Source organism: Canis aureus, chromosome X (assembly GCF_053574225.1).
Source record: "Canis aureus isolate CA01 chromosome X, VMU_Caureus_v.1.0, whole genome shotgun sequence".
Lineage (NCBI taxonomy): Eukaryota > Metazoa > Chordata > Mammalia > Carnivora > Canidae > Canis > Canis aureus.
Window position 1 is genome coordinate 46,445,571 of NC_135649.1, and position 18,408 is coordinate 46,463,978.

Consider the following 18,408-nt stretch of genomic DNA (forward strand, 5'->3'; position numbering starts at 1 on the left):
CACCTGTTGGTCATTTGGGTAGTTTCCAGTTTCGGGGATATTATAATATTCCTGTAAATATTCCAGTATATCTTTTGGTAAACATACACCTTCCATAGACTATATATCTAAGACTGGAATTGCTGAGACTTAGGTATGTATATGTTCTCTGTAGTAGATACTGCCAAACAGTTTTATAGAGTTCTGGTCCCTCCACTGCCTTGCCCACAGTTGGATATATGCTATTTTTAATCTGTTTGAGTTTTTTATATTTTTAATACTATAAAGTAGATATGATTCTAATTTTATACTTTATAGTATTTTAGACTTACTCATATGTTTTGCTTTTGGAAATAGCCAACAAAATTTAAACAAAAGATCAGGTATAGATAAAACTGGTATATAATTTTAAAAGTGAGGATAACATCAATTTTTTATTTATTTTTTGGTAAAGATTTTATTTATTTATTCATGAGAGACACACAGAGGCAGAGACATAGGCTTAGGGAGAAGCAGGCTCCCTGTGGGGAGCCCAAAGTGGGACTTGATCCCAGGATCCTGGGATCACGACCTGAGCCAAAGGCAAACACTCAACCACTGAGCCACTCAGGTGCCCCATAACATCAATTTTTTAAAGAAACATATGCATTAACATGGGGAAAGGTAGATGGAGAATTTGAAATTTTTAGCTGAAAAACATATTTCTTTCAAAAATTTAGGAAAAGTTAGGTGTCAAACTCCTTTGCTACAAAATGATTTTTTAAATTTTATAATACTGTATTTACTCAATCTGAATTATTTTGGTAGATTTTTTTAAAAGATTTTATTTATTTATTCATGAGAGACACAGAGAGAGGAAGAGACATAGGCAGACGGAGAAGCAGGCTCCTTCCCAGCTCACTCATGATTGTTGGCAGAATTCAGTTCCTCATGGGCTGTTATACAAAGGCCTCAGTCCCTCTGTTCTTTGCCATGTGGGCCTGTCACAGAGCATTTCACAACCTGGCAGCTTGCTTCATCAGAGTGAGCACCCGAGAGGACAAGAGGACAAGTGAGTCAGAAGTCACAGTCTTCTGTAATGTAATCACAGAAGTGACATCCCATCACTTTTGCTGTATCCTATCAGAAACAAGTCTCTAGGTCCATCCCACATCCAGGGGAAAGGAATTAAAGAAGTGAATCACCACAATTTCTGGGGGCCACATCAGAAGGTGACTACTACAAATGCTGAGTAGACTGGTTGGTTTGAATATAAGGTAAATGGAGAAATGTACAGAAGATTAAGCTGAAAAGCAGACTGGGGTCAGGCAGACCGTGGAGGTTCTTGAAATGTCCTAAGTTGTCTGCATTTTGTTCTGACAGTCGCTACTCAAAATGTAGTTCATGGATCAGGAGCACTCAAATCAACTAGATACCTGCTAGAAATACAAAAACTCAAGCCTCTACCCTAGACCTGTTGCATCAGAATCTGCATTTTAACAAGATCCTATGTACATTAAAGTTTAAAAAGTGCTGCTCTGGTTGCTGAGACAAAAACAGCTTTGGTAAAAAAAAAGAAAAGAAAAGAAAAGAAAACAGCTTTGGTGAAAAGACTGAACATGAAAAGAAAAGGAGGAGAAATAATCAAAAAGGACTACATTTTATGAGGATACAAGATAGGATCTGGCCTGATCAAAGCATCAGGAGATTTACAGAAGAATATGGTTCAGCCTCAACATCAGTGGTTCCCACACTTATTCTGCATTAGAATCACCTGAGGAGCTTTTAAAAAGAAGTGTCCAGCTCCTTGAAGAAATGCTGATTCTAGGGCTGAAGCATTGTGAAGTGCCAGAAAATAAAGCGTTCAAAATACAAATGGAAATGGGTAGGTCAAAGGGACACTAGAGTGTCCTTCAAGAGTTCCCAATGAGGGTAGCCCAGGTGGCTCAGAGGTTTAGTGCCACCTTCAGCCCAGGGTGTGATCCTGGAGACCGGGGATTGAGTCCCACATGGGGCTCCCTGCATGGAGCCTGCTTCTCCCTCTGCCTGTGTCTCTGCCTCTCTCTGTGTGTGTCTCTCATGAATAAATTAATAAAATGTTTTTAAAAAAGAGTTCCCAATGTCCAAATCTGGAAAATTTTGAGCAATAAAATAGCTTAGTATACGGTTATAGGCCAAAGTATAAAATAAATGTCCATGAATACATACTGATATCAATGACCAGGTAGATAAATACATGGAGAAGATACAAATCTTCCATACAGAAATCCCAATAACATATGTAGATACTTCTCTCTCCTCCTTGAGCGTGAGCTGGCCTGCACCACTTGCTCCTAAAGAGCAGAGTTTGGAAAGGGAAAAATGGTAGCTTAACTAGGGTTAAGTCATGTTGATAGTATATACCTTTAAGATGATGTGATAAGAATGGCACCACACCTTTCTGGTAACCCTCCCTAAATCTCAAAACTGCAATCTAATTGTGAGAAAAAACATCAGGCAAACCCAGATTGAGGATGACATTCCACAAAATAACTGACCAATTCTTTTATTTGTCAAGATCATGAAAACCAAGGAGAGACTGAGACAATATCACAGACTAGAGGAGGCTAAGGAGACATGATGATTAAATACAATGAGGAATCTTGGCCTGGATTCTGGCATAGGGAAAGGACATTAGTGGGGCACCTGGGTGGCTCAGTGGTTGAGCATCTGCCTTTGGCTCGGGTCGTGATCTTGGGGTCCTGGGATCGAGTCCCACATCAGGCTTCCCGCCGGGAGCCTGCTTCTCCCTCTGCCTATGTCTCTGCCTCTCTCTCTCTCTCTCTCTGTCTCTCATGAATGAATAAAATCTTAAAAAAAAAGAAAAATGGTATTAGTGGTAAAATTAGTGAAATCTGAATAAAGAATAAGGAAATGTGAATAAATCTGTAGTTAACAGTAATGTATCGATATCAATTTCTTAGTTTTGACAAATGTACCATAGTTATGTAAGATGTTAATATTAGAGGACTAAGTAACAGATACAGAGGAACTCTCTACACTGTCTTTACAATTTTTCTTTAAACCTAAAATTATTCCAAAATACAATGTTTATTATAAAACTATAGATGCCCAGGCCTCACCTTTGAGATTGATTTGTCTGGGTAAAGAAGGTAGTAATGATTAAGCACCATTATTTTCTTTTTAAGATTTACTTATTTATTTATTCATGAGAGACACAGAGAGAGAGGCAGAGACATAGAAAGATGGAGAAGCAGACTACTCACAGGGAGCCTGATGTGGGACTCGATACCCCCACCCAGGATCATGCCCTGAGCCTAAGGCAGACGCTCAATCACTGAGCTACCCAGGCGTCCCAGCACTGTCTAAAAGTTCCCCCAGATAATTCTGATGTTCGGCCAGAGAATCATTACTCCAAACTAATGGTTCTCAAACTTGAGTGTGCATCAGAATCCTGAGAGAGCTTGTTAAAACAGACTGCCAGAGTTTCTGATCCCATAGGTCTGGGGTGGGGCCTGAGAATTTGCACCTCTTAGTTCTCAGGTGATGCTGATTTTGCTGGTGTGTGATCCACACTTTAACTCACTGTTCTATACTAAAATCTTAAGATGTTTTTCCTGAAACACTGTGAAAGTAGTAGCATGATACAAAGCAGTGTGATACAGTGGAAAGAGCACTAGTCTACAGCTCAAGAGACTTGAATTCTAGTCCTTAATTTGTTATCATTCAGCTATAGGACCAAAAGTCTATATGTCCAAAAGGCTATATGTCTTTCAAGTTTTTAGATTACCATCTCGTTCTGTTATTTGATGAACAAGTCTGTCTGTGAACAAGTCTGTGAAATTAACACGGTTTTTCTAAAACATTAGTGGAAGATTTTTCTCTAGAATACAAGTTATGATTATGAAGAGATGACTATTTTAATCAACAAACCAGAGCTAATACATCCAAGCTAATATCTCCATTCCATGTCATCGCCATACACCTAAACCAATGATGCTGTCATTGCCCAAAATATTTCTAGAACTCTTTAATGTACATCAAAGCCCTAGTTTTTAGGCCATGAGAAAAAAAGTCTTATTACTTTTAAAATCATACCTCATTGACCAAGTGTAGCAATTTTCAGGATTCTCACACACATAAACCCCCAGATAGCCTCCCAAATGACCCTTGATTATTTCCAAAAACTAAAATTGCCTTCAAAGGACAGAATCTTAGCCATTAAGGGGAAGAAAATTCATTTGAGAACTTGATAAAAGATATGGAGCCCTCCTCAGAAAAATACATTGGCATATAAAAAGAAATTGCCAACAATTTTAATCATGACATCAATTTATAAACTCTTAAGGGGCGCCTGGGTGACTCAGTCAGTTAAGCATCTGCCTTCAGCTTGGGTCATGATCACAGGGTCCTGGAATCAAGCTCCGCATTGGACTCCCTGCTCAGTGAGGGGTCGCTTCTCCCTCTTGCTCCCCCTGCTTGTGCGCTCGGTCTCTCTCTCTCTCTCTCAAATAAATAAATAAAATCTTTAAAAACGAAAAAAGAAAAGAAACTCCTGATCTGGGTAAAGATATAAATCTTTATCAGAAAACCCCAATGTTCAGAAAAGATTTGGAAGAAAAAAAAAAGACTTGGAAGGAAGCATTTGGAGGCAACTACTACGAAGGAAACAATTGCACAACAGGAAAAGCACTGGACTTTCCCAGTGTGAATAAGGCACCTCAAGATTTGGATTCTGATTTGGCCATGTCACAAACCAGTTTGGGGTTAAGAAGTCACTTTCCATTTAGTGTATATTTCCTCATTTGCAAAAATAGAGGCAAGAGAAAAAGGGACTGAGCTACATCAAAGCTTCTCTGTGTTCACTGGACCAGCAGCATCACCAAGGAAATCATAAAAATTCTCAGGGCCCAGTCAAGACCTACTGAGTCAGAAACTCGAGTGGCGTCTGGCCGTCTGTGTTTCAACAAGTCCTCCAGGGGATTCTGATGCACACTCAAGTTTAAGAATCACCAAGCTAAATAATCCCCCAAATCCCTTCAAGCTCTGATATTCTACAATTCGTAAAATCTAAACTACAGTAAGTTAAAATGCAAAACCAAAACCAATAGCCTGTCACAGCTTTATAAAGAGTTCCTGAAAAAATTTCTAAGGACTATAAGAATCTCTATTTTTCCTTATGTCCCCCAGAGCATCCTTGCAAAACTCTTTATAAATAGTGGGTATTCAGATTTTTACCATGTGTGACAATTTTGGCAAACAAAGAGCATTCTTGAACTCATAGGTAGGTGAGACAGAAAAATAACTGTTCATCTTTTTTATTAAGATTTTATTTATTTAATGAGAGACACACAGAGAGGCAGAGACACAGGCAGAGGGAGAAGCAGGCTCCTTGTGGGGAGAGGTACGTGGAACTCGATCCTAGGATGCTAGGGTCATGACCTGAGCCAAAGGCAGATGCTCAACCACTGACCCACCTAGATGCCCCGGTTCAATTCATCTTTCACAGTTATTTCCCTCCTTCCTTCCTGCTACCCAAATTATTTCATGGCTTCATTAAGAAACAAAACAGTAAGGAAAACAGCTGGGTTTTGTTTTTATCTAAAAGCAATAGATATCTCACTTTTAATAAAAATGTGCTCAAGACATACTATCAGGACTTACCCAAACAATAATAAAAATAATTCTTCTACCTCAGTGCTAACAAAATGCAGAATGATTTTGAAAGAAAAAAGACTGGGCAGCCCTGGTGGCACAGCGGTTTAGCACCACCTGCAGCCCAGGGCATGATCCGGGAGACCCTGGATGGAGTCCTGCATCGGGCTCTCTGCATGGAGCCTGCTTCTCCCTCTGCCAGTGTCTCTGCCTCTCATTCTCTCTCTGTGTCTCTATGAATAAATAAATAAAATCTTTTTAAAAAGAAAGAAAGAAAGAAAAAAGACTAATGGTTATGGTTTTGATTTCAAGCAAGTAAACCAGTTATTTGATATTAAGGAATTTTTTTTATTTGTGGAGGTATATGCTCATATTTATATATAAAAGAAGAGTGTCCTTTTAAAAATCTGACACTGAAACAATTAAAAATGAAATTACCATCCAGGGTATCATTAGGAGTTCAGCTAAGGTGTCTGGAGGTGGAGGCTAAAAGAAACAAGAATGGCCATGAGGGAAGAGCGGAAGTAGATGTGGGAATTCATTTTACGGTCTTACTTGATGATTTTTATAAGACAAACATGAAAATACATAAATTCAGTTATCTGCTGTTTTTAAAAGAAAAACAAGCATATGAGATCCTGGCAACCAGATGAACAAACTGAAGTGTTAAAAATGTTATTTAACCATTACAAAGGGAAATAACATTGTACCTAAATCTAGTATCTATCAACCTATTACTAAGAAACACAGATAATGTAATATAAAAACACCACTTAACCAGGAGATTCAAACTAATTGGGAAAGGGCAGAGGATTGTCAGTCTCAAGTAACAGTGACTCTATTAAGTCTCCCACATCACATGAGTAAAGAAACACACTAAGCAGTTTTGAAAAATGGAGTCTTTAAGAAATCTTATTCATAGTCCAATGAAATACTCAATATTTGAGAAGTTTCTCCATTAAACCACCAAAGTCCCAACTTTGGTAGTGGCTTTATTAAAGTAGAAAAGTGAAACACAGCTTGTTCTCCCTCTCACACCAATCACCTACAATAGTTAACTGTGGGCATCAATTTGGAATCACTGGTTACTGTTCACTGGTAAGATGAGGATAGTGGCCACTACATAAAACATCAAATCTCTAGATTGTTCAGTGGAATTTCCTGTGATGGTGGTGTTCCTCTTGTTATATGTGGCTACTGGGCACTCGAAGTATTGCTAATGGGACCAAGGAACTAAATTTCAAATTTTATTTAATTCATTTAAATAGCCACATGTGGCTAGTGGCTACCACAGTGGACAGTGAAGTTTTAAAGTACCTAAGAGAAGATCCATACACACACACACACACACACACACACACACACACACTTCACTTAATAGCTAACTCACATTTATTAAAAATTGAAGATTACAGAAAAGCATAAGATTTGCTTTATTAAACAAGCTCAATTAATTTACCTTCCACTAATAAATGAAAGTATTTAATATCACAAAAGGAATTTTGAAATAAGGTTGATTTCAACCTCTGAAATTAAAAGAAAAGCAGCTAAGACGTTTTCAGGAGAGCAACCACAGACCTCCCTCTAGTGGCAAGAGATAGAGTTGCTGCTGAAAGTTGAATTGCTTCTGAAACTACAGAAAACTGCTCACATTTTTCTAGAATTACAACCTAAAAAGACTCTAGATTAATATATAAGGAAAATAGATCTCATTTTTGTAAACACAAGACAGACCTAATTTTCACATACAATGAATGCTACTCTCCCTAGAAATCTGATCTCTCCAGAAAAATGATTTGCCAAGGACATTTGGGAAATTCTGGCTTTCACAAAACAAAAGTTTATGGATCCTTAACCAAACTGTGAGCAAAAGAGAGGAGACCTAATTCTTTTCTGTTGATCAATGTTCTGGGATGGAACATGTAGAGGAGTGGATTCTGAAGTATAAAGTGGTAAGCAGCAGTGGGGTTTGAAAAAGCCCATGGTACATCAAAAGAAACAATTAAAATATTACAAGAGTTTTTAATACCCAAAACAACACTGTTCAGTCTGATATTCAGCTTCAAAAGACAATTCTGCCACATTTCCCATTTTAATTACAACCATACATACACATTTAGATTTAACTACTGAACTACTACTTTCAAGTACAAGAAGGAACTCAAAATAGAAACGACTTGTGTTACAGCTATTGTATTTCCTTACACTTTTCAGGAAAAACAGCTTTTATATACACTGTAGTAAGTACAGAATGTACAGAAGACAGTTATATATACAAAAGTGCATTAATATAGTAATACATTTAGCAGAAATACAGGAAAAAAATCCTGGTTAACAATCTGATACATTACAGTATTTAAGACTACTTGAAGATTCTCCAAACCAGCCAACTTCCTACTTGCTTTGGTTATGATATTGATGCTACATAACTAACCTTTGAAACTAAAAAAAATGAAATTTTTAACCATCTGTCAAATGTTTTACATATACTTGTAATTATCTTTAATAGCTTTTGACAACAGTCTTATTAAACTCCCAACACAAAGATTCAGAATGGATAATACCTATACCTAAATTAGAGTTCTCAAAGAGGAAATTAAATTGATCCACTATACGAACAGAAATAGTCTGCTCCATTCCTAAAAGCCTCAGCTAGATAACCTAACCCCAAAGTCCAAACTTAAATCTAATTGGTCAGCTACTATTGAAGAGCAAGCAGCTCCAAAAAACAAGCCATGGCTTCAGGCTACTGTTCCTTAGAACAAGTCAGAATAGGTAAGTGTTAACTTGTCATTTATACATATTAATTCTACAACTACCTTTATATAGTCAAAATGCATATGTATAATTGGAGCAATTCTCTTTTCTACCCCTACCCCTCACCACAAAAAAAAAAAAAACCCACAGATTTCCACAGATTCCACTGACCACAAAGATGTAACAAACTTGACAATAAAGAAAAAAACTACTATATATTAAAATCAGAGAAGACTAAACCAGGTTTTCAGAGTTCAGTATGAATGCCAAATTAAAAATTAACTTACCACCATGTGATCTAGGTTAAAACATTAATAACCTTAATTTAAAATAAAATTGTGAGGGGGGCTGAAAAGAAATAATTTTAATATTAGAAAAAATATGAAAATAAAATTTTAGTGAGTCAACTCTGATATGCAGCAATAGCATGCAACTTCTGTACTCTATTAATAGCCGGTTAATTAGAAGACTCTTTGGAGTTCCTTCTGAGCCTTAGGAATAAGTCAATTATTTTCCACAGAAATGAGATTTAAGCTAGAATTTGAAGGAGCTATGTTCCAGATACTATACTGACAGAGATGCCTAGGTCTAAATATCTTTCAGAAGTTTCTCACCCACTTAGCATAATTCCATTGTAAAGATAGAATTTATCTTACTTTGTCAGACTTAAAATGAATCTAAAGTTACCACGATACATGTGTATACAAATACTTATTTTCTAACTAATAGTCCTTTTAAGGATTAGATTTACCTCTAAGTTTAGAAATGTTGAATGGCAGTGTGCTCACCATCAATACCATATTTGAATAGGACTGGGAATTCTCCTATCAACTGTCTCAAACTATAAACTGACTTTCAGTAATCCCCTCCCGATTCTAAGCAAACATTTCTTGAAGACAGAAGAGCTAATAGGTAATTTGTTAAAGGGGAGGGGAGCATTCCAGCTATTACACAAATGAATGCAAAGAATCCCTAAAGTTATAACAAGGGAATCAAGCTGCTATATTATCTCTGTTCTTGAAGTGCTTTTGTCTTGAATATTATCTCTCCAGACACTAAGAATTATCTGGTTTTAAAAAAAGCATTCTGGCTTATGACCTTTTTCAGGGGAAAAAAAATGAGAGAGTACATTAAGCTATACTTTAGATAACTTTCAATGTTCTTCAGTGACCAAGGTGGGCCACAAATAAAGTCATGTTAATGAAATTTAATATCTGAAAAGATTAGTGTTTTGTTAATACGCTCTATTGTCACTGACTGGTTCAATTTAATGATTTTGCTTACTGATATCCAACAGCAAGGACATTTTAGAAAACAAATTACAATGTTCAGATTTTTTTTGAGTTTGAAAAAGCCTGATATTGAGAAAAAGTATAGAATTCACCTTTAAGGCACATGAGGCTATTAAAAAGTAAGCCATGAATGAAAATCTCTGCTAGAGAATCTGGAAACAGGACTTCTCTATTTTTCATGTCCTAATAACATTTTTGGCTTTAAATATGAAGATATTTGAAAACTTCACTAATTTTAAAGCTCATCAGAATCTGGATACCTTTATACAGTAGTTTCTAGGAATTTTTCCTTTAAGAGGGAATTAACACTTATAAGAGTTAAATAAAATGAGATGTCCACCCAATCCATAGAGTCATTAAATTACAAGTCAGTTTCTGGGATTAATTCAGCAATATCTATCTAGTTAATCCAAAGGGCTAAGGAAATGGACAAAACTGCCCCAGCCTAACAAAAGATACAAGTCTCATGAGGGACGCCTGGGTCGCTCACTGGTTAAGCGTCTGCCTTCAGCTCAGGGTGTTATCCAGGAGTCCTGGGATCAAGTTTCACATCAGGCTCCCTGCATGGAGCCTGATTCTCCCTCTGCCTGTGTCTCTGCCTTTCTCTCTCTGTGTCTCTCATGAATAAATAAAATCTTTAAAAACAAAAAAGACAAGTCTCATGAGAAAAAGTGTCATTTTATTCTAAGTTCTTGCTCGGGCAGAATGAACTACCCTTTATATACCACCTAACAGTATACTACTTTAATTCAGTTGTAAAACTGAATTACTTTAATTCAGTTGTAAAACTGTAGAAAAAGACATGCCATCTTATTTAATTCAAGGTTCATACCTATGGTAGGGACTGACAGACTTCTACAAGAGCTCTTTTTTCCAGTTTTATTGGTATATAATTAAACATACATACAAGATCTCTAATAAAATGTTTTACAAAGAATCTGAGGGAAATTTATCATGCCCTAAGTTAACAAGGGTTGTGTTTAAAGGGGAAGAAACTTATTTGCTCCAGTGTCAGTTCTCTACAGAAGCTCTACACTGGAGCAAATGAGTCTCACATTTTTATTAATAGGTTAGATTTATCTTTAAAAAGAAAAAATAGTGAGTTGGATTGGTCTTAAACTCAGATATACCAGACTAAATAAATTATTACTTATTCCAAGAAAGAATTCAAACTTGAATTATCTACATGAGATATTAAAAAAGAAAAAAACACAGTATAGCCCATTAACAAAAACAAAACTTTTTGTCTTTTACTGCTGGGTTTTTTTTCTAATGTCAGGAGAGATGGAGAAAGACTTGATAATATCCCTCTCCCACATCATAAGCAAACCCAAGTTGTTTTAATTTTTTCTTTTAATTAAAAGAATTTTTAAAAAAAGAATTAAAAAAAAGAATTATTTTCAATCTCCTCTAAACCAACTTTATGGGCAATCTCTAATTTATAGTAAAGACAGTGCATCCAGATTTACATAAAATTTCATGGCATACTTTACTATAAAAACTCAAATCCTTATAAACTTTTAAAATTGGCTTTGTGGTGCTTTGGTAAACTTGTTTCATAGCGACTTAAGTTAAATCTAAGGTAATAAGACTATGTGACTGTTGGGAGAGTAGAAAAATTGATCTTATTATATCATGACCATGTTATTTTCTTTTACTGGTCAATTGTTTCCAAGTATTTAACAGATAAATGCTGCTCTATGGTCTCCAAAAGTGGCCTGTTTTCCTGGAAGAGTAGGTAAAGAGAACAGATAAATCATTCTCTAGATTTTGCTTTTGCTAAGAGCAGGCAGAAAATTCAGCTGTATTTGCTCTTCTCTCCTTTTACTCATCCTATATTTGGAAGGGAAAACACAATGAGGTTGACCCTTTCCACTTTCCTCAAAGTATTTTGGGGTCCTACCCCAAGCTTTCTTTGGGCCCTCTAAGCTGGTTAGGAGCATCTAAGAAAGGGTAAAAGGAAAGTCAGAGGGAGTACTCCAACTGATAACCATATATGCATACTTTCATCTTAGTAAAATTTTAAAGTATAAATTTAGTAGTCTTCAAAATCTCATAACCATATCACAGACCTCAGCAAAGCTGCAAAATACATCACTTTTCATCCTCAGTTTCAATTCTTTAACCTTCAAGGAAGTAAAGTAAAATCAGGTTTTCAAAACATGATTGCAAGCAAAGGTTTTTATCAACTGAGAATTAACGATTTAAGTCAATCTCTTTCTTAATGAGTTATTTGATATGAATGTTTAAAAAAGTAAAAATCCTATCATCCTCGACTCTAGAGTTTAAAAAAATATTGATCACAACTCCTCCTACAGAATTATGATTACCTCCCAAAAGTTATCCACAATAAAAAGAAAATCATGAAAATCAGAAAGCAGCTTGATTGTCAGTAGTACCAGTTTCCATCTTCTTTAACCCATATGAGTGTTTAAAGACGTGGTAGAAGAAAAGGAATCACACTACTTCTAGTGTTCATAACTCTATGAAAACATTTAAAGAAACTCCATGATTTCACATCTACAATAAGACTTCTATTAAGAGCCAACAAGCTCAGGATTTTTTTTCCTATTATCTCACGTTCTGTGTATTTCTAGTGCTTTATAGAGACGTTTCGGAGAACTGTAAGGGTTTTCTTTAGTTAACTTTGAACATTTACCAGTTTACATGCCAGAAGCTGTTATACCAAATATTTAAAAATCAGAGCTGTGCTGGAAAAAATGACCTACAAAAGAACTTAAGATACAGTTCCTGCCTTTGAGACAGATTCACACCCTAAAATTTCAGGAAGCAGCGGAAAAGCAGAATTGGATGTTTTGCTTAATTGCTTCCTCCATTTGAGTATTAATCAATATAGCATCAAGTCTAAAGTTCAGCTACTAGTAACATTATTTCCTCAGTAGTAATCACTTACAAAAGGATTCTGAATTTACAGAAAGTAAAAAACAAATCTAACAGGAAAGACATTAGTGCCTATTTTTACACATTTGAGTTAACAAATGAAAACAGAACTAAAGCTAATGAAGGCACTATTGTAAACAGCAATCCACACCCCACACCCCACAACCTCAAAAAAAGATGTCCACTAAGAATTAAGAATTATGCTATGGCCTTTAGAAAAAGCAAACTGAGGAACTGTAACATTAAGAAGGAAGCTGAATTATGATCACTACAGATATACCTATACTGACATAATAAACTACTTGTCAGCAGTAGCTTGAAATCTTCCGAACTGTAAACGTACTAGCTCTTGAAAAAGCCCACTTAACCACCCTAAAGTCTAAACAGTCAAAACATTTACTAAATTAGTGGTTCTTAAAACTAGAGCTGCGTGCAGCAAAACAATCTGGTGGTTGTTAAAACACAATGCTGGTCCCTCCCCCAGGGTTTCTGATTCACTGCATCTGGAATGGGGCCTGGTAGTATGCATTTCTAACAACTTCTCAGGTGATGCTGAAGCTGCTGGTCTGGGGACCACCTGCTGAGAACCACTGGACTTAAATACTAATGGTACATCAGCACAGCCCTAACCAAAAGTTTGGTCAAAATGCATGTAAACAAATAAAAGGATAGAACACTTTAACACCTAAAAAGAATGCCAATAAATTCATCCTTATTACATCAAAACATCTACATCTGCTTCATGGTCTTCCTCAGTCACTTTCAAGGACAGCACTTCTTCATTAAGGAAGAGCCCACTGAGCCTCTCCTTTCGAGCCTGCCTCTGCTCTTTCAGCTGCCTCTTGCGCAAAGCCTTCTGCTGTAACTTCCGCTGCTTGGATCGCTTCTGTCAAAATAAAAATTTCTAAATCAGTAAGGTTCAGTTCTGACATACCCATCTCAGAATTTTTTAGGGATCAAATTCTGTATTTTCAGAATATTTGGAGATGTTCAAATTCCTTTGCAGTATGATCCTGGTTCCAGTAAGTGAGCCACTGGAATGAACTGAGGGAAATGATACCTCAAGATTCTATTTTTATGGTATTTGACCAGTGAATCTTAGGAAGGACTGAAATTTGATCATTTTGATTAGTTATAGATAATCAATCATTCCAAAGCCTTTTTTAACCAAATTAAGGTACATGGGTGTCACTGCAGAGTGAACACATAATGAACAATACTGAATGCCAACATAGAGAACATTGCCAAAATCTCTAATGCTTACGCTTTTAAGGTATCTTTCATTCAAAAGCTCTAGCAATTTTACAATGGCGGGAAAGAATCACGTCTTCTCCATATTAGGCAAATACCATCTTAAAAGCCCATTAGAAACCCAGTGGGTGCTCTTCCTTGTCACTGGTGAACTGATGCAAGAAAAAAAGAATGAAGAATATCTAGAGGAATACCCTGGCAACCAACAAAGATGGCTATGTTTCTACTTTGGTACAAGCCAGGGAAGGAATCACTGTTTATCTTCTAGTCACCACTGGGTTCCCAAAGAGTTATGAGATACCCTTTTTATCTTTAAGTTGGCTCCAAACTGTCACCACTGCAAGGAACTGAACTTACCTAAAGCATCACAAAAACATTCTAAATACACTACACCTCCCTATTTTTTATGTGCTCAATATTATCACAAAAAATTCTTCAACTGTAAATAGACAGAAATTAGAGAAGGTGTTATTATATTTTTAAAAGACCTAATAAACATTCAAGATTAAAACATTAAGAAAACATTTAACACACACACACGACATGCAGAACATTGTTAGGAGCTAATAGACAGCAACATCAGCAACATAGTGAGACCTGCTCAGTAGTGAGTTACAGTCAATATTGCAATCTTGAGACTCACTATTTCCATCAATTTATCTTACTTAAAACAGACACAAAAATCAGATAAAATTGAATGTGATATGGGTGTGGGTCAAAACAGTATTTCAAAGCACTCAGCCTGAAGGGCTTTACTCAAGCAGAGTATCCTGCTTGTTCAATTAAAGCCAAAACCCACAGGCATCTAGAAAGCAAGATAATTTTAACTCTTCAAGAAATTTATATGAAGAAATACTAATGTTAATATTGAAAGGTAAAGTTTTGTATTGATTAGACATTTTACTTTTGAATCCCGAATCCGTTCTGCTGCACTTGCAGACAAGTTGCTGTCACTGTGTGCTCGACTCATGTTGGCACTGGAGTTTGAAGCAGAGTTTCCAACACTGGACCCACTGCTGCTTGCAGAACTGACCATGCTGGCACTGCTGCTGCTGGCGCTGGCACTGGCACCGCTCACTCCACTGGTGCTTGCACAACTAAAGTTGCTTCTCTTCCAGGCCTCTCTTGCAGGCCTTTGGCGAGGGCTATGCTCCTTGATATAGTTTCTGACCTTGGAACACACAGACAAACACTGGTTAGTGTTGTTCCTTGACATTCTACCTGAAAATACTGGAGAAAAGAATATTGTACATAATGTAAAACATTATCAAAAGTGCTACAGATGTGCTCATCAGCAGGGAAATACAAATCAAAACTATAATGAGATACCCCTCACACCCATCAGAACGGCTAAAATCAACAACACAAGAAACACCAAGTATTGACAAGGATGGGGAGGAAGAGGAACCCTCCTGCACTGTTGGTGGGAATGGAAACTGGTGCAGCCACTCCAGATAACAGTAAGAAGGCTTCTCAAAAAGTGAAAAATAGTACTATCCCACGATCCAGAAATTGCACTACTAGGTATTTACCTGAAGAATACAAAACTAATTCAAAGGGACACATGCTTCCCCTAGGTTTGTACCAGCATTATCAACAACAGGAAATTATGGGAAGAGCCCAAATGTCAATCAACTTATGAATGCATAAAGAAGATGGTGTGGGGATCCCTGGGTGGCGCAGCAGTTTGGCGCCTGCCTTTGGCCCAGGGCGCGATCCTGGAGACCCGGGATCGAATCCCACGTCGGGCTCCCTGCATGGAGCCTGCTTCTCCCTCTGCCTGTGTCTCTGCCTCTCTGTCTCTCTCTGTGTGACTATCATGAATAAATAAATAAAATCTTAAAAAAAAAAGAAGATGGTGTGTGTGTGTGTATATACACACATAGTGGAATATTACTCAGCCATAAAAAAGAATGAAATCTTGCCATCTGCAGCAATGTGGATGCAGCTAGACAGTATTAATCCTGGGTGAAATAAGTTAGTCAGAGAATGACAAATATCATATGATTTCACTCATATGTGGAATTTAAAAAGCCAAACAAATGAGCATAGGGGGAAAAGAGTGAAGAGAAACCAAGAAACAGACTCTTAAATACGGAGAACACACTGATGGTTACCAGAGGGAAGGAGGGTGAGGGGATGAGTTGAATAGGTGATAGGGATTAAACAGTGCACTTGTGATGAGTACTGGCTATTAAATCTAAGTGCTGAATCAAACATTATATGTTCTCATTCATTTGGGGAATATAAATAATAGTGAAAGGGAAAATAAGGGAAGGGAGAAGAAATGTGTGGGAAATATCAGAAAGGGAGACAGAACGTAAAGACTGCTAACTCTGGGAAACGAACTAGGGGTGGTAGAAGGGGAGGAGGGCGGGGGGTGGGAGTGAATGGGTGACAGGCACTGGGTGTTATTCTGTATGTTAGTAAATTGAACACCAATAAAAAAAAAAAAAGTGCTGAATCACTAAAGTGTACATCTGAAACTAATATTACACTGTATGTTAACTAACTGGAATTTAAATAAGAACTTTTAAAAAAAGATTGGATTGGATCTTGAGATAAAACAAGACATTGGTTGAAAATCGAGTGTAACCTGAATACAGCCTATAGATTATTTAATAGTACTGTATCTATGTTCTTGCTTTTGATAAGTGTACCCCCCAAAAAAGAACTTGGATTGTAACAGATGTTTAACAAATCGAGTAAAAGACAGTAATTATAAAGAAATAAAAATAACATTTATTGTATTATAATATGATTGTATCTGTATTATAATACAGATTTATAATCTTGGATTATAACCTACATTGATTTCTTTGGCTCTTTCTTGAGTTGTAGACGCTGTGAAGACAAGGATCATTTTTTAAACTCTTTTGTATCCTAATATTTAATACATAACAGACACTTAACATTGTTAAATAAATCAAATAAAAAAGTGCTACAGATGTACATAAGTAGACTATAAGGATGAAAGAAATCTCTAAATGTACAAACAAGTACTAGAAAAATTGACATTGTTCAAAATTCTAGGATAGGGATCCCTGGGTGGCGCAGCAGTTTGGCGCCTGCCTTTGGCCCAGGGCGCGATCCTGGAGACCCGGGATCGAATCCCACATCAGGCTCCCGGTGCATGGAGCCTGCTTCTCCCTCTGCCTGTGTCTCTGCCTCTCTCTCTCTCTCTCTGTGACTATCATAAATAAATAAAAAAAATTTAAAAAAAAAATATTAAAAAAAAAAACAAAAAAAAAAACAAAATTCTAGGATATATATTATGGAGCTATAAGAAAATAACACTCAGGGTGCTGGGTGGCATAGTCGGTTAGGTGTTCAGCTCTTGATTTCAGCTCAGGTCCTGATCTCAGGGTCATGAAATCAAGCCCCGCGCTGGGCTCTGCACTGAGCATGGAATTTGCTGAAGTTTCTCTCTTTCCCTCTGCCCCTCCCACTGCTCACTTGCTCTAAAAACTAAATCTTTTAAAAAAAAAGAAAATAACACTCAGAGAAATTAACAATAGAACAAATCAGTTTAGGCATTTTTTAAAGGTCTCAATATGATTTAAGTAAGCTCCTGATTATATCTAAGATTAGGGTGTTTCCTAAATCTTAGCTAGGGGCCCATGGTACCTGTCTTCAAATGCAGGGCATCAATTTCAATACTAATAGAAAATGAGCTGGAATGTAAAAATTATAGTATGTCTGTTGAGAGAAATACTGAATAAAAACATTTTTACAAGCGATGATAAATGCAAAAAAAAAGCTTTTAAAAAACAAAAATAGAACATAAGTATTCATTCACCTATGTACCAAAGAAAAATGGAGATAAAGAAATGTGTATTTCAAAATAGCTGAATGAAAATTACATTTTACCCTACACAGGCTCAATTACTCCATAAGATTACTCAAATCTCCCAATTCAGATGTTCACTCAAGTATAGATAGCTCTCAATAATCAGTGTTTTGATTCTGTCAATCACTTTTTTTAAAGGTGAGTTAAAATAAATAAATAGCATAACCATCCCTTAAGTGGTAAAATTAAGTTTCAAAGCCTACACAACTAAACAGCAGGTCCTAGATCCACATGATCCCAGAAAGGTATTGCCAGGTGAGATGTACCTAAAACCTTACAACCATGTGCTCTCAAATATTGCCATCATTTTTTCTAATATTACATCTCACAGCAGTGATTTAGACCTTAATTATTTGTGTATTTTAACATACGATTATCCAACTCTACATTTTATAAAATAATGGTTTTGTTAATAGCTGTACAATCTGTATTGTATTTACATACCTGCTTCAGTTTTTCATCTGTGAGACAGTTAAGTTCAATAATAAACTCACTGTCCGTAGGGGAAATTTGAGCCGAAGGATCAATTATTTTTATAATATCAAGTTGCTCCCGAAGACCCATCTCCGTACTGACTTTACGACTCAGATACTCAATATATTCCACCTATGTGATGAAAAATTATAATAAACAAGATCAATGCCAAAACTTCTGATATTTTAATGTCATTTATAATGTGTTTCAAACATCAAAAGCACTTATGATATTTGTTCCCTGCAAAAACAGTTAAAGCCCTCACTCAGA

The 18,408-nt window shown here is 36.5% G+C and overlaps 1 protein-coding gene across 1 annotated transcript in view; it reads right to left on the reverse strand.

Annotated features, from left to right (window-relative positions):
• Positions 1–7,022: 7,022 nt before the first annotated feature.
• FAM199X (family with sequence similarity 199, X-linked) overlaps positions 7,023–18,408 on the reverse strand; it is a 31,395-nt gene continuing 20,009 nt past the window's right edge. Inside the window, exons 4-6 of the mRNA XM_077889290.1 lie at positions 18,109–18,270; positions 14,719–14,985; positions 7,023–13,449 (exon numbers count right to left, since the gene is read on the reverse strand). Coding sequence (XP_077745416.1) covers positions 13,279–13,449; positions 14,719–14,985; positions 18,109–18,270 — 600 coding nt within the window. The 3' untranslated portion in view covers positions 7,023–13,278. The remainder of the gene's footprint in view (positions 13,450–14,718; positions 14,986–18,108; positions 18,271–18,408) is intronic.